Raw genomic sequence first — 27,893 nt, 5'->3', positions numbered from 1 at the left:
GGTCGAGAGTTGAGCCCCCCCCCACCCCTGGTGCTTGCAGAGTAGGGGAAGCTGCCACTGCTGCTGCGCAACATGCTTCTCCTAGCCTACAGCACCTTCAGCCTCTCTGCCTGCCTCGTTGTCTCCTGTGCCAATGGGCTGTGCCTGTGTGGGGTAAGGTGGGGGGCATCCCCCAACTATAGTACTGTACTCTCTGGCAAAAAAAAATTTCCCTGGCACCTAACCCCCCCCCCATTTACATTCATTCTTATGGGGAAATTGGATTCGCTTAACATTGTTTCACTTAGTCGCATTTTTCAGGAACTTAACTACAAAGTTAAGTGAGGAGTTACTGTACTCTTGGCTCTTCAGGTATTTTTCCTCTTGGCTTCCTCTCCATACTCTATTGTGACTACAAACATAGCACTCAGGCATATTAATTATATTGATAAAGCACTTTATCACAGACAAAACAGGAAATATGTACCTATTGTCTATAATCTAGAGGACTAAGCCTCATCGACCAGGTTGAAAGTCAGCTGTACTGTCACGCTCCCTGTAATTTAAAGGAATAAACCAGTTATGTACTATATGTGATTGTAATATATTTAGTCCACTCTTTTAAAACATCAACTTACTATTAGAGATGGAGAAATGGTAGAAGAACCGTATGTTGAGTATATCATTTGATGAAGTTTACTGGTGTTCACTGAATAAATTTATAAATGAATAGTGTGTGATGGCCACATGGCTAATTGACACATTACTTAGTTAGTAGTGGTGACATTTGTCAGCTATGTTGGTCAAATGCTGCTCAATGAGTTTTGCCGTCTACTGCTTTCTCCTCTTGATTTACTTTCTCTTTGTAGTGTCTGCTTTTCTTTTTATAATAGGTGAGGGGATATTGTTTCCTGAGTTGTCTTTACTTATCCTTTCAATATCTCTTTCCTGCAGTGCTAGTCTACTCACAGATAAGGTTTGGAATTTTTTACCTGACAGTTCATAGAATCATAGAAGATTAGGGATGGAAGGGACCTCAGGAGGTTCATCTAATCCAACCCCCTGCTCAAAACTGGACCAACCCCAATTAAATCATCTCAGCCAGGGCTTTGTCGGGCTGGGCCTTAAAAACCTCTAAGGATGGAGATTCCACCATTTCCATAGGTTAACCCGTTCCCGTGCTTCACCACCCTCCTAGTGAAATAGTATTTCCTAATATCCAACCTTGACCTCCCCCACTGCAACTTGAGACCATTGCTCCTTGTTCTGTCATCTGCCATCGCTGAGAATAGCCTAGCTCCATCCTCTTTGGAACCCCCCTTCAGGTAGTTGAAGGTTGCTATCAAATCCCCCCACACTTTTCTTTTCGGCAGACGAAATAAGACCAGTTCCCTCAGCCTTCCCTCATAAGTCATGTGCCCCAGCCCCCCAGTCATTTTCGTTGCCCTCTGCTGGAGTCTCTCCAATTTGTCCACATCCTTTCTGTGGTGAGGGGGCCCAAAACTGGATGCAATACTCTAGTGCTGAATAGAGGGGAATAATCACTTCCCTCCGTCTGCTGGCAATGCTCCTACTACAGCCCAATATGCCATTAGCTTTCTTGGCAACAAGGGCACACTGTTGACTCATGTCCAGCTTCTCGTCCACTGTAATCCCCAGGTCCTTTTTTGCAGAACTGCTGCTTACCCAGTTGATCCCCAGTCTGTAGCAGTGCATGGGATTCTTCCATCCTAAGTGTAGGACTCTGCACTTGTCCTTGTTGAACCTCATCAGATTCCTTTTAGCCCAATCCTTTAGCCCAATTCAACCCTTTTAGCCCAATTCCTTTTAGCCCAATCCTTTAATTTGTCTGTCACACTGGACCCTGTCCCTACCTTCCAGCGTATCTACTTCTCCCCGCCGCTTAGTGTCATCCGCAAACTTGCTGAGGGTGCAATCCATCCCATCATCCAGATCATTAATGAAGATATTGAACAAAACCGGCCCAAGGACAGACCCCTGGGGCACTCCACTTCATACCGGCTGCCAACTAGACATTGAGCCATTGATCACTACCTGTTGAGCCCGACGATCTAGCCAACTTTCTATCCACCTTATAATCCATTAATCCAATCCATAGTTTTTTAACTTACTGGCAAGAATACTGTGGGAGACCGTATCAAAAGCTTTGCTAAAGTCAAGATACAAGTTAGTAGCCAGAGGATTAAATCGGCTACCCACAGGTTGATATGAAAGACTGGGGTGGATGCGCACTGTTCAGACTAGCCACCCTGTCCCTCTTCACCTTAGCTATTAGGTACTCCTTCATCCCCCCCCCCTCCATTCTCTGTCTCTTTGCCCCTCTGTTACCATCTTCATTAAACCCATTAATACAATTTTTCAATTACCTTTATATTGCTTCCATTTCAATTCTAGCCATGTTTTGGCTTATCACTAAATTCGTTTGGGTAGCAAGCCTGAAATTAAATTCCTCTAATGTTTAAAATGATCTGTCCCCTGCACTCGTTGGTCATTTCTCTTTATACTGTACTTCGTAAAATGTCCAGGAATGAGATTTTGTTGCTCCTGCCCTCTGTCTGGAAGCATGCACCTTGAGACAGAAAAACATTCGTTTTTCAGGTCCAGTTAAAATAACCACTGTTAGTTCATGGAATCATTTCAGATGTGAGGATGTTTGTACACTAAATTTTGGTGTATAAACAATCTCTAGGGGTATGTTTGTAGCTAGTACAGTCAAGTTAACTAATGAAGTGAACAAGATATTAGGTGCATTTAGAGTGGTTCCAGGACCATTTGAAATAAAATATCCAGATATCTTCAGGTTTCTTCCAATGCGTGGTGAATGTGGTGTTTTCACATACAGTAAAAAGATTAATTTAAAAAACAAATTACTTAAATTATGCTGTTACCTACCTGGATGTTCTTTTTTTTGGTATCCATAATTTCTAAACAAATCAGACTTTGGCTAGAAAAGCTGAAGGACATTTTAGTCTTTAAGATTTTTTGAGATAGGTCATGAAACTGGAGGACTTCTGCCTTTGCCTGACCTACTGTGACATTTTAAGTGAAAGACCTTTTTGTGGGCTAAATAACTGTTACTTTGTTCTTTTTCATTACCATGCTGAAAAGCCAGAAGACTATATAAACTTCATACACATGGGGATGCTTTGGAGTATATTCTGAACAAAAATATGTGCAGAAATACTTCATTATGAGCACATATAATTATGAAAATCACTTATGCTTAAGTGAAAATCTGCTATAGGTTTGGATATTATGGAATATTCTGGATTCAGTGTGAAAAAACTCACTTTACAGCTGAGGCAAATATCTGTTTCTAGACGTGTATATGATTGAATTATTGATAATCTATAATTCTTCAGTGCAGTGTGCTAGAAATATGTAATAGTTTTCAAAACAGTAAAATTGAAATACCAACATATTTGTGTTTGCAAATACATTATTTATTATTGCTCATATCTGTCATTTTATTTTTGAAGAAATAAAACACAAGGAATAAGCAAGCACATAGATCAGAACGCTAGAACTCCAAACTGTCAGTTTACTTTTGTCTTCTGTTCTAAATGCCCTGCGTAGCTAGGGCAAGATATGACATAAGGTTGTTAATCATTAGTGGGTTCCAGCATGGCAGCCTAGCTAGTTCTCCCTACCATGATAACCCTGGAGATGATCACAGAATGTTAGATCAGCCAGCGTATTGTAAATGGAAGAGTAAATTCCAACTCTTCACATGGATGATGATGTTGTTCTGAGATGGACTTCTAAAGACCCCAGAGCTGGATCAATCCAAACTTAAGAGGCAAACTGCCTTCCAAAAGTCAGAAATGAAGTCCTTTTTATGTGGGTGGGTCCCTTGTCTATTAAAATAAAGTTTTTCTATGTTGCATTTGTGTATATAGTCAGAAAATTGTAAATATGTCTACTCCACAGATCCTTACTCCTGTGTATATTTAGACTCATACCAGCTTTACTGACACAACATAAGTGTGTTACTTTTTACTCCTGAAAAACCAGTATAGCTACGGGAGAGTGAAGAATGTTCTATTTTGACTCAAGTATCAGAAATTGAATTTTCCCCTTCTCCCTATAACCAATTTTCTCTTCTGAAATTTGCACTTTTCATTTCCTCCCCTCTCTCCTCTCGCTGAAGAGACAAACCCAAGTTCACAACAACAACAAAATCAATATTATAAATACCCCAAGTCCTTACCTGGGCTATTTATCAACCCGAGACTTTTGGCTACTGCGATTGCTGACAAGGGGGGCTTTTACCTCCAGACTCATTCTTGTGAGCCATCAGGATTGAAATCGATGAGCATGCTATCTTCCAAGCATTTCAGAGACCAGTATCCTCTTAAATCACCTTCTGGTCCACAAGAATGGAAGCATTCGGGGTGAGATATAGAAGAAATTATGGGCCAGATTACCCTGTAGTTGATTTTATACCAGTACAATTCCATTGATTTCGGTGGAGTTAGTCCTGATTTACACTAGTGTTAAGTGAATATTGTATTATCATGTGTGTTCGTAATCCCAACATAGAATCATAGGACTGAAAGGGACCTTGACAAATCATTTAGTCCAGTCCCCTGCACTCATGGCAGGACTAAATATTATCTAGGCCACCTCTGACAGGTGTTTGTCTAACCTGCTCTTAAAAATCCCCAGTGATGGAGATTCCACAACCTCCCTAGGTGATTTATTCCAGTTCTTAACTACCCTGACAGTTAGGAAGTTTTTCCTAATGTCTGACCTAAACGTCCCTTGTGGCAATTTAAGCCCATTGCTTCTTGTCCTATCCTCTGAGGTTAAAGAGAATAATTTTTCTCCTTCTTCTTTGTAGCAACCTTTTATATACTTGAAAACTGTTATCCCATCTCAATCTTTTCTTTTCCAGCCTAAACAAACCCAATTTTTTCAGTCTTCCATCGCAGGTCATGTTTTCTAGACTTTTAATCATTTTTGTTGCTCTTCTCTGGACTTTCTCCAATTTGTCCACATCTTTCCTGAAATGTGGTGCCCAAAACTGGATGCAATACTGCAACTGAGGCCTGAGTAAGAGTGGAAGAATTATTTCTCATGTCTCACTTACAGCATTCCTGCTAACACATTCCAGAATGTTTGCTTTTTTTTGCAATAGTGTTGCACTGTTGACTCATATTTATCTTGTGATTCACTATGCCCCCCCCAGACACCTTTCCGCATTGCTCCTTCCTAGGCAGTCATTTCGCATTTTGTATGTGTGCAACTGATTGTTCCTTCCTAAATGGAGTACTTTGCATTTGTTCTTAATTGAATTTCAGCCTGTTTACTTCAGGCCATTTCGCCTGTTTGTACAGATCATTTTGAATTTTAATCCTATCCTCCAAAGCACTTGCAACCCTTCCCAGCTTGGTATCATCCACAAACTTTATAAGTATACTCTCTGTGCCATTATCTAAATCACTGATGAAGATATTGAACAGAACTGAACCCAGAACTGATCCCTGTGGAACCCCATTCGATATGCTCTTCCAGCTTGATTGTGAACCACTGATAACTACTTTCTAGGAATGGTTTTAAAATAAGTTATGCACCCACTTTATAGTAGCTCCATCTAGGTTGTATTTCCCTAGTTGTTTATGAGACACTCATTAGACAGTATCAAAAGCCTTACTAAAGTCAAGATATATCACATGTATTACTTCTCCCCATCCACAAAGCTTGTTACTGTGTCAAGGAAAGCTATTAGGTTGGTTTGACATGATTTATTCTTGACAAATCCATGCTGACTGTTACTTATTACCTTACTATCATCTAGATGTTTGCAGATTGATTGCTTAATTATTTGCTCCATTATCTTTCTGGGTACTGAAGTTAAGCTGACTGGTCTGTAATTCCCCAGATTGTCCTTATTTCCCTTTTTATAGAGTGGCACTATAGATGCCCTTTTCTAGTCCTCTGGAATCTCTCCCGTCTTCCATGACTTTTCAAAGATAATTGCTAATGGCACAGATATCTCCTTAGTCAGCTCCTTGAGCATTCTAGGATATATTTCATCAGGCCTTGGGCACCTGAAGATATCTGACTTGTCTATGTAATTTTTAACTTATTCTTTCCCTATTTGAACCTCTGATCCTACCTCATCTTCACTGGCATTCACTATGTTAGATGTCCAATCACTGCTAAACTTTTTGGTGAAAACTGAAACAAAAAAGTCATTTAGCACTTCTGCCATTTCCCCATTTCCTGAAGGGTTTCCCAGTGAAGAATTTGGTATTTTTAAGACTGCGGTAGCATTTGTTTTTGAGGCTATTTTCTCCATCTCCTGGGATTTTTTTAAAACAGCATAGGAACTTCTTGGGGGAGTATTACATTTTGGGGCCATCAACTTGAATTGCCCCGTAGAAATGGCAATTATAATGTTCGCAAAAAGAAAAGGAGTCCTTGTGGCACCTTAGAGACTAACCAATTTATTTGAGCATGAGCTTTCGTGAGCTCACGAAAGCTCATGCTCAAATAAATTGGTTAGTCTCTAAGGTGCCACAAGGACTCCTTTTCTTTTTGCGAATACAGACTAACACGGCTGTTACTCTGAAACCTGTAATTATAATGTTGAGTCTTCTGTTGGTGGTGCTGAGAAGTGCAGCCATAAAGGCAGATGTGTTGTAAAGTAATTATTTTGTCAAGAGCTGAAATTGAAAGTTATGTCTTTGTAGTGAATATTCTGTTTTTTGACACCCAAATTAAATGTCAGCGGCACGATAATCTCTTCAGGATTCCTTTTGATTCTGGTAGAAAATCCTGGAAGCTGCTTTTGTAATGCATACATTCACCCATTTGGTTATTTAAGCTGCAGGATGTGTTTTCAGAAAGTGGCTAATGGGAGCTGGAGTACTTGCAAATGTGAGAATTTTTTAAGTTTGAATTAAAGATATTTTTGTTTGTTTCTAGGTACATGCTGGGCCTCTCAGCAGTTCCAGCAATTATACAGTTTTTTGGCTTCCTGTTTCTTCCTGAAAGCCCCCGCTGGCTGATTCAGAAAGGCCAGACTCAGAAAGCACGGAGAATTCTGTCTCAGATACGTGGCAACCAAACGATTGATGAGGAATATGATAGTATCAAGAACAACATTGAAGAGGAAGAAAAAGAAGTTGGAGCAGGTAGGTTAGAAATTTCTTGGCATCTCTGTCTACCTATGTCACTAAAGAGGCAAATAACAGGAAATTGTACTTCGGTAATTTCATATGTTGCTTTTTTCTGATCTTGTAAATATTTCTATTATTATTGTATTGGTAGTTTAAGTCTAAATAAATTTAATCTGTAGAACTGAAGATGCTGTTGTAAATGCTATCCTGATTTTATTTTTTAAGTGAGGGAAAAAAATGAAGCTATATATTATAAGATTTTATGTTGTCACTTGAAATGTATGTTTCAAGAAGGAATAAGCAAGGCATATAGTTCACAAATCTGTATATAGTAAGATGGACATGAGGAGCAGATTTATACTTAAGTTAAATATATCTATTTTGTATGTTTATTTCTATCATTTATAGAAAAAAGATTGGGATGTAGGAAAAAGGACAAAATAGAAGCTATAGAAGGGTTAAAGGGTTAATCCCTCAAATGCCTGAAGTTATCCAGAGGCTATGTCCTGGCTGAGCAGAATCTCAGCAAGCAACTGTGGCAAGACTTACAGAACTAGACATATACATTATCAGCAACATTTTAGTAAACAGTCTTTTGAGGTCACATATGTTCTTTCTTTAGACTGTGGTGTCATTCAATTCTTTGCATTTCTTTTACACCTCATCTGATCCCACAAATACTTTAACTTCAAGCATGTGAGCAGTTCCATTGACTTCTTAATTTTTTCCCCCTAACTTTGTCTGTGGTTGACAACTAAGGGACAGTAACTATAGTAATTATGTAGGGAAGCAGGAAGTACAAGACAACCTTTGAAAGTTTATCATTTCTGAAATCATCAACGAGACAACTTCTACTTCAACTTCTTCAGAGTTGGTGGGAAGTGCAACAAGAGTTACCTGGTGGTTGTGTGTATTTAAATTTTTTCCCCTCTTATAGTACATAATCAAATTACTTTGTTGCTGTTGGCTTTGTGTCTGCGACAGGTTAAGCAGTTTGAAGTGTTTTGGGAGTCACGTGCATTTGGTTGGGATTTTCAAAAGTGTATGACTCAGGGAGTACAAGTCAAATCAGTGGTACTTGATGTGGGTAGCTGACTTACACACTTCTGAAAATCACACTCCAAAGCAAACATTGCAAAGCTATTCTACCTGTAGTAGTTTTGTGCATGGTTTAAAACGGTGGTTCTCAACCAGCAGTACGTGTACTCCTTGGGGTACTCAGGTCTTCCATGGGGTACATCAACTCATCGAGATCAGTGTTTCTCAACCTGTAGGTCAGGAGCTGTGGGGGGATGGGAGGGTCACAGGACAGGTTTAGGGTTGTCACAAGTGTAGGGCCAGCTTTAGAGGATGGCAAGCAGGGCAATTGCCAGGGGCTCCATGCCAGAGGGGCACCACAAAGCTAAGATACATGCTTAATATGTGGGTAGCAGGGCTCGGGTTTCAGTAGTTGGGAAAGGTTTGAGAACCACTGGTTTAAAAAAGTTAGCATATATAAAGTAGTCTTTTTTTAGATAAATTCTTTCAGTCTGATAGTGTGGCTGCTTACTTTAAATAAATAATCAGGTTACAGCTTTTGTGGTGCCTGATTGTTAAAAATATATGTGAAGTTAATGACCTAGTTAGGTTTCACTAAGTCAAATAATGGAAAAGCCTCTGTCCACTTATTTAAATTATTCTTTGAGTTGCTGAAAATACCCAAAATCATGGCTCCTGCTCATGTATCTACTCCTAGTTCCAAGCAATATAAAAAGTACAGATGTAGCAAAGCACATATTGCGAGTGAAATCAAACATGAAACCAAGCACATTTAAATTTCATTCAGGATCCTGTTGAAAGTGCTGTTATCTGCATGAAGACTGAATAACTGGAGTTTACGTGGATGATGTGTGTGAGCTTGCATAGTCTGGATTCAGTGTGGGACTGCAACAAAATACTTTCTTTCCCCCATTCCTTCCACACACACATACACACTACTCCCACCAGTGGACAAGATCAGTGACTGCATCACCCTCTGTGCTACTTTGCATGAGCTGCTATATAATCATGCATCTCTTGACTCCTCCCTTGGCCTGCCCTAAATCATACCTTATGTGACAACCTTGGGAAGACACAGTGGGTGTGCAGAGGTTTCCCCGTCATGGTGACTTCATGTGTAGCTCTCCCTAGTAACAGAGGCTTACGTGATGCACTGCACCTCTGCTGTTGGGTTCAATTCACCCGAAATGATCTACAAAATTCAACAATATTGCGGTAGATGGTGATCAATCTAATGTTCTGCTCCTATAGCAGACTATCCAGCGATGGCCTTTGCTCTTTGGTTAACAGTCTACTTGTGTCTGTAATGATAAAATATGTTCTCCATAAATATTCCTTTGTTTCTGGAAACAGGAGGGAGGCATCCATCTCCTCCTTTTTCTCCTCTTATTCCTCCAGCCTGGAATGGTTGTTAATTTTTGTACATTCTGAACTCAGACCTAGCTTTGGGCTGAATCTGAGAAGTGTTTTTGCCCTCTGAAATGGTGTAGCTGATTAATCCTTGATTTCCCACAGAACTTGTTCCCGATCATCAGAGTCAAAACGGGCATTCCCACCTCCATTCTTGGGTTTTATGTTCTCCTTCTCAGAGCTGGTGCATTCTTTCTTCTTGTAGGTTAGTTCCTCATCTTCATGTGGTTTCATCTTGCAACAGATTTTCCTGTAAAGTTAATTGGGTCAGGAATTTTTCTCTACCAGTACCCTGAATACATGGTTATTCTTGGCTACCATTCCGTTCTCCAGCTGCTCTATTATTGAGCTGCACTTTGCCAATATTTTTACAGGAGCAGTTTTCCAGTACCCTTTTTTATTTCTTGTAACTTTTCTTTCATGACAATGTTTAGGTTCTGTCACTCTTTGAGTCTGTGGTGTTTTGTGACAACAATTTTAAACTGGTCCTCCAGAAGGGTCCTAGAGGTGTGTTATTCATTAATTCTGAAAAGTAACTCTTCCATTAGTTCCCTTTTGAATACCTTTATCTTACTGAGAGTTGCACTGTCTGGCAGGCCTGCAGCCCAAAAATATATTGGTGTGCTTGCTGCTATGGACATCAGCGAAATTTGAGTGTAATGGAGCGGGTGTTTCTATGATCGTGCATTATGGGTGCAGAGCTCCTCTATGTTACCCTTGCTGAGGGGTTAGAACCATGTGTAAAACGCAGTAATCATTGCTGAGTCATGCTGTTGCGTGGCTCTTATCTCTAAACATGGTGTAAGATGGGTTAGTGTCTCTGACAGAAGGAGCTAGGGATCCTTAAGGAAAACAGAACAGAGAGGTTTGTGTAAACCGCTTAGCCCGAAGCTTTTGTTGTCTGTCACAAAACCAAATACCAGGAAGGGCATAGGTCTCGACTAGTGCTGTGTGTATATTTTGTGAGGATCAGGCAGAAAAACGTCCTGCTTAAAGGGGAATTTCAGTTTTATTCTTGGCTTTTCAACAATTTGAATTCAGATCAGTTTTCTTTATAGTCTTCTTGAAAGAAACAAGCAGAATTCTTTCCATCTGATAACACACAGTCTGTAATAGATTTTGACTGGCTTTGAGCTGAAGCCAAAGAACGACACCTTTGGATGACCTACAATTCTGAGAATGTAGGCAAATGAAATATGAAGATATCAGATGTCCCCAAAAATGTCTAGGGAGAGCACTAAGCAACATATTGTGAGATAGTGTAATTACAAAATGACTCCTGCAATAATTTGGCCATGAATGTGGAACGTGTCAGACAGTTAACACATCTAAAATAGTGAACAGTAGATAAACAAGGCAGCAAATAAAGTTATTCTGATGCTCCTTCCATTTGTTGTTATGCCCTTGAAAGGCTGGCTTAATTTGTCAACCACATCTCTGCTCTTCACTGAAAAGTGCACTGTATAATAAGCATAATGGTCATGTCCTCAGTGAGACAAATAAGGTGAAGACTGTATATTTTAAAAGGATATATTTACTCTGTTTCTAACATTTTAGATTTCAGAGTAGCAGCTGTGTTAGTCTGTAGCCACAAAAAGAAAAGGAGGACTTGAGCATGCTCAGATAAATTGGTTAGTCTCTAAGGTGCCACAAGTCCTCCTTTTCTTTTAACATTTTAGAGCAGTGCTAAAATGTTGGTCCTAAATCCATTCACAAGTAACACAAACTTCCAAAAGTTTTTCTGTAGTATTGGCGAGTAGATCATGTGATCATACTATGAAGAATCCTTTCTAAGACTTCATTTCCCTAGCAGTAAAGTTTTGAGTGTCATGTGTAGATGTTATTTTCCTATCTTCACAAAATCTAGCTGTAAGCCCTGGTTTTTAAGATAGCATTCTGTAAGTAAATCCTTGGTCTGGAAATTTAACGTGGAAAGAGAGGATAATTACTTTGCCCTTTAAAGGTCAGATGTTCTTCAGGGAAGGATGTGATGCACCACTAAACTACAATCCAGAACAAAATCCCCTTTACTTACAGCCCAGGAAGAAAAGACTTATTCAAAGGCTGCTTCTGAAGACAAGACACCTTTCAGGCATTCACCACGAAAGTTCAGATTTGCACATTTCTATTTTTGCATTTTTGTTGACGTTCCTAGACAGAACAACGGTAGAGAATAGTCTGACTCTACTCACTGTAACAAGACTAGTTTGATGTCAGTCTGTTATTTGTTCAGACATTATCAGTAGGAATGGGACAGAGTTCACTTCATGAAAGCTAATATTAATAATTGGTGTCGGCTTTCAATGACTAGAACTTACATTAAAGATTTTTTTGGTCAACTCAAGCTTCAACAGGGTGTTACATCCTTTGAAAAAGAAAATCAGGCCTTTGAAAGTGCAGTAAATTTTCCACATATCAACTTTATGCCAGCCCCACTAAAGGAAAAGTGTATGAATTAAAAATGTACGAACAATTTCTTAACCTACAGAAAATTCAAACCAGAACTATGGAAAATAGTAAATCAAGGAAATTTGGTCTTCATCAGTCTTCAGAATACTTAACATACACCGGTTGCTTCAAACCAATCATCATCTATAGATTGGAGTTGGATGGCAATGCTTTATATATTACTATATTCATTTTGGTCTAGCTACAGCTATAGCTCAAGTTTTAAAAATATGGAGAAAGAGGCAATCAGACTTTGCTCCATGAGGCAAAAAGTATGTTCCTTTGTATTTGGGTTACACCAGTGAGAGTAACTAACTTGGCTTTCAAGTCAGTTTCCAGAAGTTGGAGACTTCCAATCCCAATTTCCATACAATTTAGAAGCTCAGTTGAATTCTAGGAAACTGTAAAAGCAAGAATATTTCTTGGATTTGAAAGAAATATGTCATCCAAATAAATTCAGTATTGTTAAGTCAGCTTTATAGCACTGTAAACTTGCATAGTGGTTTACAAGCTTAGAACAAGATACATGCCATGCTCCAAACTGTTTGCAACCTAATGGACAAGACCTAGAAGAGATGGGGCACAAGACATCAGGTAAAAGAGCGTGTACAGAGGTGGTTGGTTTGAAAGATTCCTGGAAGTAGTAAGCTTGCTGGAGGGGCAGTTGCTTGGCTAACAAGTAGAGATTACTGTGTACAGCATAAATAATGGCAATGGGACAAAAGGAACTGAAAGGAGGAAGGACTAAGGGAAATAGAAAGGAAGAGCAAAGATGAAGGGGTAAGGTTCTGTAGAGTTGAGGAGGTAGGCTTACTCCTTCTCTGAATAATTCAGTAAAGAGATTCAAGGGAGGTGACATAGTGAAAGTGGAGAGATGACTTTTGTAGTGACATTGAATAAATTGGAACGGGGAGCACAGCCTTGATTAATGCAGGCTTCTTGTCTTCACAATGACGGTTTTGATTATGTGGATGATGAGGACAGGGAAGATTTTGATTGTTATGGTGAACGTGGCAACGCTTAGTTCATGGCATGGGGCCTGTGCCATTGGGACAGATTCTTCAGTGGTGTAATTCTATTTACCTAATATGTTTGGACAATAGTCTATGAGGTTTGCTTCCCTCAAAATGACTGTGATATCGAATCTGCTACTAGTTTCAGTGCTAGAATTTGCTGGTGAAAGAACATGCTTGTTAAAGGCTATAAATGTGTCCCTTCAGAGTGGGTGGAGAATAACCCAGCAACACTGAAAGAAGAGCATCTAGATAGCAAGTTCAATTTAAGGTCAGATTGGTTGAGTATGTAGTGCAATCAGCCTGGTGAATAGGCTCTGATTTTCATGTTGATTTGTCAGAAGCAGCCAGGGAAACACAAATTTGAATTTCCTTATTTTTGTGTGCATATGCATTAACCACACAACTTGTGCTATCTTTGAGCATATGTTTTTATGTGGTAGTCATATTGATATAATTTTGGATAAGAAATAAGCATACGTAAATATAAAGGGTATATTCATATTGTGCTTAAAAGGAAATGAAATTATGCTACCTTCAGTATAGCTAATGGTATTCAAGAGTTGATTTAATTAAAAAGAAAAAAAGGTCTGTTTTTTCACTATTTGCCTGCAGGTTCCAACTTCAGAACTGAATATACAATTCCAAAAAGATTACTCCCACTGTAGCTCCATATTTACATGTAACAGGGATTTAGGCAAAAACGCAGTGTTCGTGAAAGAGTTAAATGGGCATAGGGGGAATATTTCTTTGACCACTAGGAAACAATTGTAACACTCCACTACCACAATACCATTAATTGTTTGGTCAGAGAACATACTCTGACAGCTAAAATTGGAGGTAAGCTTGTAGCTTCTTTGCTCTTTAATCTTGTGAAGATGAGTGGGGAAACTGTAAAATAGATGTTTTAATTTGATGAATAAAAGTCCATATAATTATTAAACACATTGAAATTCCTATGATGAAAGGACTAAAGTTGAAGAATAGATTTCCTTGTTTGATAAACTTCTGTTTGTTCAGACATTAGTTATTGAAGCATACTTTTTTTAACATTATTAATAGTCACCTTGCTAAGTTGTGGGTGCCATGGTTACAGGGCTAGTTTCCACCTCCCTTCTCCCCCTTCTGGCACTCTGAGTTCATAGATTCCAAGGCCAAAAGGGACCATTGCGATAGTCTAGTCTGATCTCCTGAGTAACACAAGCCAGATAATTCCTAGAGCAGAACTTTTAGAGAAACATCAACTCTTGATTTAAAAATTGTCAAGGATAAAGAATCCACCACAACCTTTGGTAAATTGTTTTAATGGTTAATTACTCTGATGGTTAAAAATTAATAATTTATTTCCAATCTGAATTTGTCTAGCTTCAACTTCCAGCCATTGAATCATGTGATACCTTTCTCTGGTAGATTGACGAACCCATTATAATATATTTGTTACTCAGATACTTATGAAGTCTAATCAAGTCACTCTTTAACCTTCTCTTTGTTAAGCTAAATCAATTGAGCTCCTTGCGTCTATCGCTATAAGGCATGTTTTCTAACCCTTTAATCATTCTCTGGCTCTTCTCTGAACCCTCTTTAATTTATCAACCTTCTTCAATTTTGGACACCAGAACTGGACACCGTATTCCAGTATTGGTGCATCAGTGCCAAATACAGAAGTAAAATTGTTATGCTGTCTGAAGTGGCTCACAACTGTGTGTGCCTACCACAGGACATGCACCCCAAACTGGTGGTATGTTCTATAATTAGGTTTCGCCAAGCTATTAACAGATGTGAACTCCTGGATCACTATACCAGTCTTACCATGGAGTCAGATGCAGTCCCCAGAGACACTCCAGTCTGTCTTGCCACCCAGACAAACTGGTCTTTGATAAATGGTCACTTATACCAAAGATAACATCACATTTAAGTTGCTCCCAGTCCCAAGAGATCAGTCACTTACCCCAGATCAATTGGTACTCTAGATTTTACACCAAAGACAATGCTGGTTGCCAATTCTATAGAAAACTAACTAAAGGTTTATTAGCTAAGAAAAGGAAGTGAGTTATTGAGAGGTTAAAGCAGGTAAAATATATGTACAGGTGAGTCAGTCTATAATACCAAATTGTAGCAGAGATTTAGTAACCTGCCAGTTTCCCAAAAGTCTCTCAGGGCTACCCAGAATATCTCTGGGGAACTCTGTCTTCTCGTTCAGTTGTAAGAGTCCAAACAGTTCAGAGATGAAGGATCTTTCCTTGAATCCATGCTTATAGCTTCTTTTCACAGAAAACAAGCTGACCGTGTCACTAATTAAACAGGCTTTTCCTTTGATGATGGAGAGTGAGGAATCCATTTAGTCTTTAACCTCCGGTCATCACACACAATAGCCACTTGCTTTGAAATTAGTACTTTTCTGTTAAAGTTCTTCATTTGCATTCCACAAGGCTTCTTTCTCCTTTGATGGGTTATTTAGTTTCAGGGATATACACAATGTAAATGTTTGCTATTACATTATAACACGATACTGATAAGCTAGGAGGATAACTGGCATCTTGGATTTTATTAAGGGAAATTCTGTATCTGTTACTACAGCAGCTGGTTTTAAGGTGGGGAAAAAAGGATTTATCTAATTTCCAAGATCCCACAAGGGTCAGCAGCAGTCGTATCTTCATCGAAGAACATTTTAATTTATCTCCTCAACAGGTAAAATAGATATTTTTCCATTTTAAAATATTGCTTTCTATTAATGTTGCTTTTACATGTTTGTAAAAAGAGGAAGTAAATACCCAGGAAAAAAGCAGATTTTTTTCCGTGTTGGCACTTTTCTCCAGTGAATCCATTTATTAAAACTTTGTTCCACAAAATAGAAATTGTTCAATGGTCTTTCATAACACAGTATATCTGACATATTTTATCAAAGCTTTGTGTGTTCTACCTCAGAGGAACTGAACTGAACTCATTGTGTAGGTTACAGACTCTCTCAACACATGCAGAAAAGTATAACAAAAGGTTCTAATTAAGAATAAAGATATTACTAGTAAGAAGGCTTACATTTTTTCCCTTATTAAATTAAGCATATAATACCAGGGCCAGAGGTGCTGCAAACAGCTGGAATTTCCAAATCAAAACCTACATTATTTAGGAAACTTTACATACCGTATATACTCATTCATTAGCCCATTCGTTTATAAGCCAACCCCCAAAGATGGATAGGTAAAAATAGTGTAAACTGTATGAACCGACCCTATATTTCAGGGGTGGGCAAACTTTGGCTCCCAGCCCGTCAGGGTAAGCTGCTGGCTGGTCAGGATGTTTTGTTTACCTGGAGCGTTCACAGGCACGGAGCCCCTCTGTCCCAGTGGCCACGGTTCACCGTTCCCAGCCAATGGGAGCTGCGAGAATTGGCTGGGAATGGCGAACTGTGGCCACAGGGAACTGAGGGGCTCCATGCCTGCAGACACTCCAGGTAAACAAAATGATGATGTATTAGATATTCAATTCAATGATTTCATAGAGTTTAAAATCATCAAATTTTGGTGTAGACCCATTTATAAGCCGACCCCCACTCTTTGATGCATCACTTTTTTACCAAAAATATTTGGCTTATGAATGAGTATATACGGTAATCTGTTCTGTTGAAGCATGATATTTTATTGCTTAAGGATGAACTGTGTACATGCACGCAATTTTCTAAATGGGTGGTTAGCAATGTTTGCCTGTTGTTTCTAAATGTTCAATATATTAGAAAGCATTTAGATGTTTCTTTAAACATTCTATTAAGGAAGATTTAAAAATTGTTAACGTCTAGCCTCCTGTTTAACAATGTGACCAAGAATTTCAAAAGTGATGTATGGTTTTGGATGCCTTGGTTTTGGATACCCAAATTGAGACCCCTTAACAGGGCCTGATTTTCACAGGGTGAATTCTTGGCACTTTCTGAAAATCAGAGCCTTTAAGGTATCTTAAGTTGAGCATCCAAAAACTGATGTACTAGAAATCACAAGTCAGTTAAAAAACCCAATCTAGATTAATATAAATCATAGAAATGTAGGGCTGGAAGGGACCTGGAGGTCATTTAGTTCATCCCCATGTGCTGAGTCAGGATGAATTAGACCTAGACCATCCCACAGGGGGGTGTGTGTGTGTGTGTGTACCTGTTCTTAAAAACTCTAATGACGGAGATTGCACAACCTCCACAGATAACCATTATGTATCTATCTTTTGTTTTAAAGGCCAACATAATGATACAATCCCAGTCATATAAGGACTGGCTGGAGTTTTGGAACTTGATACAGGAAATTATTGGGTGAAATTCTGTACCTTATGTTAAGCAGGAGGTCAGATTAGAAGATTATAATGGTTCCTTCCCTTAAAATCTATGGAATCTGTGAAATGTCACCCAATTGATAACTTTTTTCCAATAATACACTGTTATAAAACATCTTATTGCAATTGTAAACATGGAATTGAAAAGATGTTTGACAACTTGTCTTGATAGAATTTGGTGTTCTATCAGTTACTATGAACTTGTTTTATTTGTAAAATGCATGATTGTAAATTTGAAAGTTGTGTTAGGAGGATGTGGATGTGACCCAATCATACAGAGTGGACTTAGTTAAACATAATTCATTTTTAATGAAGTTTGGCATCAGTAGTTTGTGAATATTGAGGCATGAACTGTTAATGCATCACTCATGTTGCCTCGGGCTTATAATGTGTCACAGCACAGTACTTGTCTTGTTTCTTAATTATTAGCACAAAGAGAATTGGATAAAATCCCTCCCTGACTACTGTAATTACTTCCTCTGGGTAAATTCACTACATCAGGACAAGTGGGAATGTTAATAGTTTCAAACACCATGCAATAAGGAATCACTTCTGCAGCATGCGGAGCATGGGATAGGTCTACATTTTTTATTTCCCACTTTTATATGAGTTTCTTTTTCTTAGATTGTAAGCTTTTCGTGACAAGGACATTCTCCCTCTCTCTATGTACAATACCTAGAAAAAATAGGATCCTAATCACAATCTAGGACTCTGTGCATAAACATAACTATAATCTGAAAATTTGTTGGAGTCAAGGTATATAACTTTAATGATAGCTTGTAATAGCTTTGCTTCATGTATATTTTGTTAAGACCTTTAAGATTTGTATGTCTTCTTAAACACTATGGCCTTTAATGGCACCCGATACTGGAAAGTATCTGGGAACTTTAACAGAAGATCACTAAAATCAGTTTCATAAAAAAGGGCAACATGCCACAAATAAATGGAATCAAGCACAACGAGAAACCGTTGTCCTTCCCTAATTACATTATAGCATAGTACTAAAACAAAAAACATGAGACAGCCATGCACAAGTAGAACAGTTCCAATATTTAAAGCTTTAAATACAAAAAATATTTGAAGCACACTGCCTGAACAGTAACCCATGCAGAACACACTGATTGCTGAGTCATAGGTGAATGCCTTTAAAGTAGTTGTCTTGCTGCCCCATTCTGCAAAGCTGCTGTCCCTGAGCCAGATTCTTCTGCGTTGGCTCATGTTTAGTGCCTTGGTCCCCAAGTTTGTCTCATTGAAATCAGTGGGTTGAGGCCCTGATGATGGCATGTGATGGAATTTGTTTTCCCAGTTTTCTTTTTAAAAACTGGCATATTTAATTCATACAGTGATAGAATACCCTTTAATACCTACAACCAACCTTTCAGTTACAACAAAGGAATAGCCATCAATAGCCAGACAGTGTTAATGGCTCATCAACGCCCATCAAGAAAAGAATCCACTATCCCAGAGACTCCTTAGAGAAGGCACCTATGCAATGGGGACTGCTTGACCAGTGGGGACTGCCTGATCCCCACGTCACAGCAAGGATCTTTCCAGCAAGCTGAAAGCAAGTATAGAAGAGGAGAAGTGACATTATCTCATTGCCCCTACCCTCCCCCCCACACACCTCAACACCTGTAAGAACTTCTGAAAGATAAAGATTTTGAACTGGGGAGTTTGGTACCAGGCTGGAAAAGGCTCCAGTCTGTGTATTGAAGAACTGTAACCTGCTTGTAACATCTATCAGGGTGAGAAAAGCTGTTTGATTCATCTGTTGTTTAGACTAAAAGTTTAGGATTTAGAATGAATGTTTCTATTTTTATTTCTTAAGGTAACTATCTCTGACTTCATGCCTACTACTTATAATCATTTAAAATCTATCTTTCTGTAGTTAGTAAATCTATTTTATATTGTACCTTAAACAGTGTGTTTTGGAAGTCAGTTCAGGTTAACAATGGCGGTTACAAGTACATTACCTTTTTGTTGCAGTGGCAAACTAGGTAATGACCGACGCTACTCATATGAGTGCACAGCGTGAAAAAATACTTCTGTTTGTTTTAAACTTGCTGCCTATTAATTTAATTTGGTGATCCCTAGTTCTTGTGTTACGAGGAGGAGTAAATAACACTTCCTTATTTACTTTCTCCACACCAGTCATGATTTTATAGAGCTCTATCCTATCCCCCACTTAGTCGTCTCTTTTCCAAGCTGAAAAGTCCCAGTCTTATTAATCTCTCCTCATACGGAAGCCGTTCCATAACCCTAATAATTTTTCTTGCCCTTTTCTGAACCTTTTCCAATTCCAAAGTATCTTTTTTGAGATGGGATGACCACATTTGCACACAGTATTCAAGATGTGGGCATACCATGGATTTATATAGAGGCAATATGATCTTTTCTGTCTTATTTTCTGTCCCTTTCTTAAGAATTCCCAACATTCTGTTGGCTTTTTTGACTGCCACTGCACACTGAGTGGATGTTTTCAGAGAACTATCCACAGTGACTCCAAGATCTCTTTCTTGAGTGATAGCAGCTAATTTAGACCCCATCATTTTATATGTATAGTTGGGATTATGTTTTCCAATGTGCATTACTTCGCATTTTGCAAAGTAGTGCAATTCTGTGCTTTGCTGAATCATAGAAGATTAGGGTTGGAAGAGACCTCAGGAGGTCATCTAGTCCAACCCCCTGCTCAAAGCAGGACCAACCTCAACTTAATCATCCCAGCCAGGACTTTGTCAAGCTGGGCCTTAAAAACCTCTAAGGATTGTGTGATGTTCCCCTCTGGTGTTGTCTAGACCAGTGATCTGCTAGGCTACTCCAATCCTTGACTCTGGGAGCCAGCCTTACCCTGCTCTGCTGTGAGAACCCCCACTCCTGGGCTGTTCATGCACAGCCTCTGGCATGTAAGCTGATCTTAACACTTTCAGCGTCCTTACAACTGTAGATGCTTCTCACTACAGGCTGCCTCTTCAGCCAGGCTCTCCCCTTTGATCAGTCATTCAGTTGCTTGGTGGTGGTGGTGTCTGTAGATGTAGGTGGAAGAGAGAGAGCATGGCAAAATGTGTCTCCCTTTTATCGTGACCTTTCTTTCCTTCTGGCTTTACACACACACCCCCATCTCCTTCAGAGTCACATGGTCATTATCTCATCGCAGTCCCAAAGGAAGGGGGTGACTCCCCTGAGGGCCTAACAGATTCTTTTGTTGCTGCCACACCAGTGTCCATTGTTCCTGTGAGGCTGTGCTGGGTTTGTCCCATTCATGCCCTGACGAGGTGTGAACTGCCTCTCGGTTCTTGGAGAGTTTTTGCCTGGTCTTGCTTTAAGCCATGAGGATACATTTTCAGCCTCATAACTATGTACATGAAATTATAACCTATACCATTACTGTAACAGTTACTGTAACATCACTATAACCATGCTTAGTGCATTATGAGCCTTCCAAAGACACCCAACATGACAAACTTTGTATTGGATACCACACAATCATTTTATAAAGATGAACATGTGGGTGTAGGGTGTCCCACCGAGATACAGAGTGTCACAGATGGACATTCCACCACCTTCCTAGGTAACCCATTCCAGCTTCACCCACAGATTTTCCTGATATCCAACCTACACCTCCCGCATTGCAACTTAAGAGCATTGTTCCTTGTTCTGTCATCTTCCACCACTGAGAACAGCCTAGCTCCATCCTCTTTGGAACCCCCCTTCAGGTAATTGAAGGCTGCTATTGAATCCCCCCTCACTCTTCTCTTCTGCAGACTAAATAAGCCCAGTTCCCTCAGCCTCTCCTCATAAGTCATGTGCCCTAGCCCCCTAATAATTTTAATTGTCCTCTGCTGGAGTCTCTCCAATTTGTCCACATCCTTTCTGTAGTGGGGGCCCAAAACTGGACGCAATATTCCAGATGTGGCCTCACCAGTGCTGAATAGAGGAGAATAATCACTTCCCTCGATCTACTGGCAATGCTCCTCCTAATGCAGCCCAATATGCCCTTAGCCTTCTTGGCAACAGGGGCACACTGTTGACTTATATCCAGCTTCTTGTCCACTGTAATCCCCAGGTCCTTTTCTGCAGAACTGCCGCTTAGCCAGCCTGTAGCAGTGCATGGGATTGTTCCATCCTAAGTGCAGGACTCTGCACTTGTCCTTGTTGAACCTTATCAGATTTCTTTTGGCCCAATCCTTTAATTTTTGTCTAGGTCACTCCAGACCCTATCCCTACCCTGCATCGTATCTACCTCTCCCCGCAGCTTTGTGTCACCTGCGAACTTGCTGAGGGTGCAATCCATCCCATCATCCAAGTCATTAATGAAGATGTTGAATATTTGATGTCTGCTTGGTATCGGCTGCCAACTAGACATTGAGCCGTTGATCAATACCCATTGAGCCCGATGATCTGGCCAGCTTTCTATCCACCTTATAGGCCATTCATCCAATCCATACTTTTTTAACTTGCTGGCAAGAATACTATGGGAGACCATATCAAAAGCTTTCCTAAAGTCAAGATTGATCACGTCCACCACTTTCCCCATATCCACAGAGCCAGTTATCTCATCATAGAAGGCATTCAGGTTGGTCAGGCATGACTTGCTCTTGATGAATCCATGTTGACTGTTCCTGATCACCTTCCTCTCCTCCAAGTGCTTCAAAATGGATTCCTTGAGGACGTGCTCCATGATTTTTTCAGGGATTGAGGTGAGGCTGATTGATCTGTAGTTTCCCGGATTCTCCTTCTTCCCTTTTTAAAAGATAGGCACTATATTTGCCTTTTTCCAATCATCCAGCACCTCCCCCAATCACCATGAGTTTTGAAAGATAATGAGCAATGGCTCTGCAGTCACATTAGCGAACTCCCTCAGCACCCTCTGATGCATTAGATCTGGCCCCCTGAATTTGTGCATGTCCAACTTTTCTAAATAGTCCTTAACCTGTTCTTTCACCACTGAGGGCTGCTCACCTCCTCCCCATACAATGCTGCCTAGTGTAGCAGTCTGGGAGCTGACCTTGTCTGTGAAGACTGAGGCAAAAAAAGCATTGAGTACTTCAGCCTTTTTTGTCTATCACTAGGTTGTTTCCCCCATTCAGTAAGGGTCCCAACTTTCCCTGACCGCCTTCTTGTTGCTAACATACCTGTAGAAACCCTTCTTGTTGCAGCTAGCAAGGTATGTAAAGAGTAACTCCAATTGTGCGTTGGCCTTCCGGATTACACCCCTGCATGCTCAAGCAATATTTTTATTCTCCTCCCTAGTCATCTGTCCAAGTTTCTACTTCTCGTAAGCTTCCTTTTTGAGTTTAATCTCACCGAAGATTTCTCTGTTAAGCCAAGAGAAAGAATGTGTAGAAAGAATAGTAAATATGGCAGGTGACCAGCTTGGCTTAACAGTGAAATTCTTGCTGATCTTAAACACAAAAAAGAAGCTTACAAGAAGTGGAAGATTGGACAAATGACCAGGGAAGAGTATAAAAATATTGCTCAGGCATGCAAGAGTGAAATCAGGAAGGCCAAATCACACTTGGAGTTGCAGCTAGCAAGAGGTGTTCAGAGTAACAAGAAGGGTTTCTTCAGGTATGTTAGCAACAAGAAGAAAGTCAAGGAAAGTGTGGGCCCCTTACTGAATGAGGGAGGCAACCTAGTGACAGAGGATGTGGAAAAAGCTAATGTACTCAGTGCTTTTTTTGCCTCAGTCTTCACGAACAAGGTCAGCTTGCAGACTACTGCACTGGGCATCACAGCTTGGGAAGGAGGTGACCAGCCCTCTGTGGAGAAAGAAGTGGTTCGGGACTATTTAGAAAAGCTGGACGAGCACAAGTCCATGAGGCCGGATGTGCTGCATCCGAGAGTTGGCGGATGTGATTGCAGAGCCATTGGCCATTATCTTTGAAAACTCATGGCAATTGGGGGAGGTCCCAGAAGACTGGAAAAAGGCTAATGTAGTGCCCATCTTTAAAAAAGGGAAGGAGGAGGATCTGGGGAACTACAGGCCAATCAGCCTCACCTCAATCCCTGGAAAAATCATGGAGCAGTTCCTCAAGGAATCAATTCTGAAGCACTTAGAGGAGAGGAAAGTGATCAGGAACAGTCAGCATGGATTCACCAAGGGCAAGTCATGTCTTCTATGATGAGATAACTGGCTCTGTGGATGAGGGGAAAGCAGTGGACGTGTTATTCCTTGACTTTAGCAAAGCTTTTGACACGGTCTCCCACAGTTTTCTTGCTAGCAAGTTAAAGAAGTATGGGCTGGATGAATGGACTATAAAGGTGGATAGAAAGCTGGCTGGATTGTCAGGCTCAACAGTTAGTGATCAATGGCTCCATGTCTAGTTGGCAGTCGGTATCAAGCGGAGTGCCCCAAGGGTCGGTCCTGGGGCTGGTTTTGTTCAATATCTTCATTAATGATCTGGAGGATGGTGTGGATTGCACCCTCAGCAGGTTTTCAGATGACACTAAACTGGGAGGAGAGGTAGATACGCTGGAGGGTAGGGATTAGATATAGAGGGACCTAGACAAATTAGAGGATTGGGCCAAAAGAAATCTGATGAGGTTCAACAAGGACAAGTGCAGAGTCCTGCACTTAGGACGGAAGAATCCCATGCATGGCTACAGACTAGGGACCAAATGGCTAGGCAGCAGCAGTTCTGCAGAAAAGGACCTAGGGGTTACAGTGGACAAGAAGCTGGATATGTGTCAACAGAGTGTCCTTGTTGCCAAGAAGGCCAATGGCATATTGGGATGTATAAGTAGGGGCATTGCCAGCAGATTGAGGGATGTGATTATTTTCCTCTATTCGACATTGGTGAGGCCTCATCTGGAGTACTGTGTCCAGTTTTGGGCCCCACACTACAAGAAAGGTGTGGAAAAATTGGAGAGAGTCCAGCGGAGGGCAACAAAAATGATTAGGAGACTGGAACACATGACTTATGAGGAGAGGCTGAGGGAACTGGGATTGTTTAGTCTGCGGAAGAGAAGAATGAGGGGGGATTTGATAGCTGCTTTCAACTACCTGAAAGGGGGTTCCAAAGAGGATGGATCTAGAGTGTTCTCAGTAGTAGCAGATGGCAGAATGAGGAGTAATGGTCTCAAGTTGCAGTGGGGGAGATTTAGGTTGGATATTAGGAAAAACTTTTTCACTAAGAGGGTGGTGAAACACTGGAATGCATTACCTAGGGAGGTGGTGGAATCTCCTTCCTTAGATGTTTTTAAGGTCAGGCTTGACAAAGCCCTGGCTGGGATGATGTAGTTGGGGATAGGTCTTGCTTTGAGCAGAGGGTTGGACTAAATGACTTCCTGAGGTCCCTTTCAACCCTGATATTCTATGATTCTATGTAGCCCTTTTGTATACAATTCAGTTGTTGTTTACTTTTAGCGATAATAGAATAAATGTTAGTGTTACACTTGTTAAAATAAATTTGTGAGTTGGCAATAGTTTTCTTTAAGACATAAACACTGAACATCACCAGTCATTTTTCATTTAAGCATGTAAAAATAGTGCTCCGAAGAGTTTAGTTTGTATTGCTATGGTGAAAAACACAGCATTTGTCCCAATATTTTTGGAGCGTCTAGCACTCAAAAATGGCAGGGAAGAGAGAAAAATGATGTTTCCATACCTGTTTGATTTTTTTCTTCAATCTTACCTACCCACCCCTGGAGTGCGTATAAACAGAAGCATTGATTTGTATATGACTATTTTTCTAATATAAGTGACTCAAGGCAGGTGAGCTCCCAAAAGGGAAAAAAAGTTACATTATTTGGATATAACATTTTTATGTACCAAATTTTCTTGGATTGAACATTTTCAATGTCTGGCAGTTTTAAGCAACAAGAATAAATTGAATGGTAGTTCAGTCTGAAGAAAATTCTTTTAAGAGATTTTTGAAAAGCATTTTATTCTCCTTTGGAAATGCTATGAACTTTCTCTTTTCCCATTAGACAAATTCTGTGAGGCAGTTTCAGGTATATGATTTGTACAGACTTTCAAGTACAGCCTGTAAAATTCAATAAATCTTGTCTGCTCTTCTGCTTCATTCTTGATAGCATATAGGCAATATTATGTGTACATTTATATAACATTTATAATTATAAATGGAGTGGTAGTGACATTGTATTAAGGTTACCTAACATGTTCCATGAGTTTGAAGTAGGATTTTGAAATCTAGTAGGTTGGTAGTCCTCGGGTTGGGGCCTTTTTGCTGTGCCTGTAAAAATCTGTTCAGATTTTGCTGTGGTTTATAAGCCAGAGAAAATCACCATTTGCTTATGCACAGTGGAACTCTTTTTCCCCCCAACACTAGATGTGAATTTTCTGAGTATTCCAACAGTTCTCTGCACGCTCCCAAACCCTGTGGAACCTCAAACGTCAATTTGAAGCAGCTGAGACTAGAGCCCCCAGATCTTCCCTATGTAGTTACTGTCTCTCATAAAGAATCTATGATCTTTGTGGTTAGGTATACTGACTTGAAATGGGGCTACTCCTGCATATGTAAGCCACTAGTCCAGTGAGTTACGTGCCTTCTTCTAGTGGCTGGAGGATAACTGCCTACTTCTGCTTTCAGCTAATGGATCTATTTTTTTTAACTCAACTGATAGGGGTTTGTAGGTCCTGGGTTCAGACCCATGATAACCCCTGGGTCAGTTGTTAGTTGCATATGGATAAAATTTTTTTATTTACCAAAAAGAAAGAGAGAATAAATAAAAAACAATGTTAAAGAACATTAAGACTGCAAAGTCAAGCACGCAAATAACAATTAATGTTGCCTTGGCAATCTTAATTCTTCCCTCTTGTATGTAGGCATTAATCTTTGAATTGCATGAACATATTACTTTTTCCACAGAATGCTTGTCTTCACAGGTGTATAAGATTGATGATAGTAAATTAGATTTATTTGAGTATCCTCTGCCTTATTTGCTGCAGAACATGGAAGATGTGTAATGGATAACAGAGTTGCAAAGAGCCTTATTGTTAAGGCACTTGACTCTGACCCAACTGAACTGATTTTCAACTCTGGTTCTGCCATAAACTCTCTCATTTTGCTCAAAGCCATTTAAATGAGAACTTTCACAGGTAATTGGAAATGAGTTCTTCATTTTCTGGGTGCCAAACTTGAGACATCTATAGCTGAGGAGTGCAGAGGACTCCTAACTCCAGCTGAAGCCAGTGGGAGCTGCAGTTTTCCATCTGTAAAATGGGGATAATTCCTCACCTCATTGGGCTTTTGTGAAGCTAAATATATTGTTTCTGAGGTGCTTAGGTACTGTGGAGATGAGCACCACAGAAAAGCCCATGAGGACATTTTTAAAAAAAATCTTTTTGTTCCATTGAGGTTGTGAATGGTATACGGTAAATTGGGCACGAGGCCACAAGTTGAATGTTGAGGACAAACAAAATATTGAACAGCTTCCTATTCTGAGTGGGAGAAAACAGTATGTAATTAAAGACAATATCATAATGTATGCATACAGGACGGCTAAATTAAGATTGCATGGTCAGGTTTAATTCTGTCTCTTCCTAGCTTCGGAGTCCTTGACTTTGTAAAGCGTGTGTGTGTGTGTAAATAACATAGAACAACCCACCCATGCTACTAAATATTATATTTCATACAAGTATATGTATGAAACATAATTTTTAGTAGCACCTCAAGGCCTCAATTGGCATCCAGAGATTTTAAGTCCAGAAGGGACCACTGTGCTCTAGTCTGACCTCCTGCATAACACAGGCCAAAGAATTTCATCGGTTTCTGATATTAAGATCAATAATTTTGTGATTGAACGAGAGCATCTCCTTTGAAAACCTTCACAAATTTTAAGTAATGGAAAATTCCCCACATCTGTGGGTAGAATCGGGCCCCATTGTGTTAGGCACTGTACATACACACAGAAAGACACGGTCCCTGCTCTCTAGAGTTTACAGTATAATTCAGGTATCCAATTTCCTGTTTTTTAATGCTGCTTACTTTTCCTTTACTATTCAGTTGGTCTTATACTGGACCTGGGTACACTATCCTAGATAACCTAGGATTGCACTTGTGGAAGTGGTGATGTCTAGGGAGATACCCACGCCATTGCCAGTACTCTCCATCAGCCAAGGCATCACAAGGCGAACACTAACAATGCCCCTGCTGATGGAATATGAAGTATCCTACTTCTCTGATGAGCTGGAGGCTCAGACACGGGCTCCTCCACTGCTCAAAGGCATGAAATTAGCCCTGGTGGGGTTCCTGAGTCTCTTGGGCACCGTCACACTCCCACAGGGCACATTACAGAGTTCAGGAGCAATGGTACCCTTTCCCTTTGGCACCTGCTCCTTACTCTTAAGATCACACACGCTGGCCCTATTGGGATTCTTGGATCCTTACTTCAGACCTCCCAACCTCAAAGGATCCTAGTTCAAGTTCAGACAAAGGTCACTGAGTAGAAAGGTGTGTCAGCTCTTTCAGGAGTTGTCAGGGTTCCTTCTCCACTCTGAACTCTAGGGTACAGACGTGGGGACCCACATGAAAGACCTCCTAAGCTTAGGTTAAAACTTCCCCAAGGCACAAATTCTTCCTTG

The 27,893-nt window shown here is 40.1% G+C and overlaps 1 protein-coding gene across 1 annotated transcript in view; it reads left to right on the top strand.

The window, feature by feature from the left end:
• SLC2A13 (solute carrier family 2 member 13) overlaps positions 1–27,893 on the top strand; it is a 307,588-nt gene that overhangs the window by 93,511 nt on the left and 186,184 nt on the right. The window contains exon 3 of the mRNA XM_077807858.1: positions 6,934–7,142. Within this exon, the coding sequence (XP_077663984.1) occupies positions 6,934–7,142 (209 nt within the window). The remainder of the gene's footprint in view (positions 1–6,933; positions 7,143–27,893) is intronic.

Source organism: Eretmochelys imbricata, chromosome 1, assembly GCF_965152235.1.
Source record: "Eretmochelys imbricata isolate rEreImb1 chromosome 1, rEreImb1.hap1, whole genome shotgun sequence".
Lineage (NCBI taxonomy): Eukaryota > Metazoa > Chordata > Testudines > Cheloniidae > Eretmochelys > Eretmochelys imbricata.
Note: the sequence above shows the minus strand (reverse complement) of the source record. Positions and strands in the feature narration are given on the sequence as shown.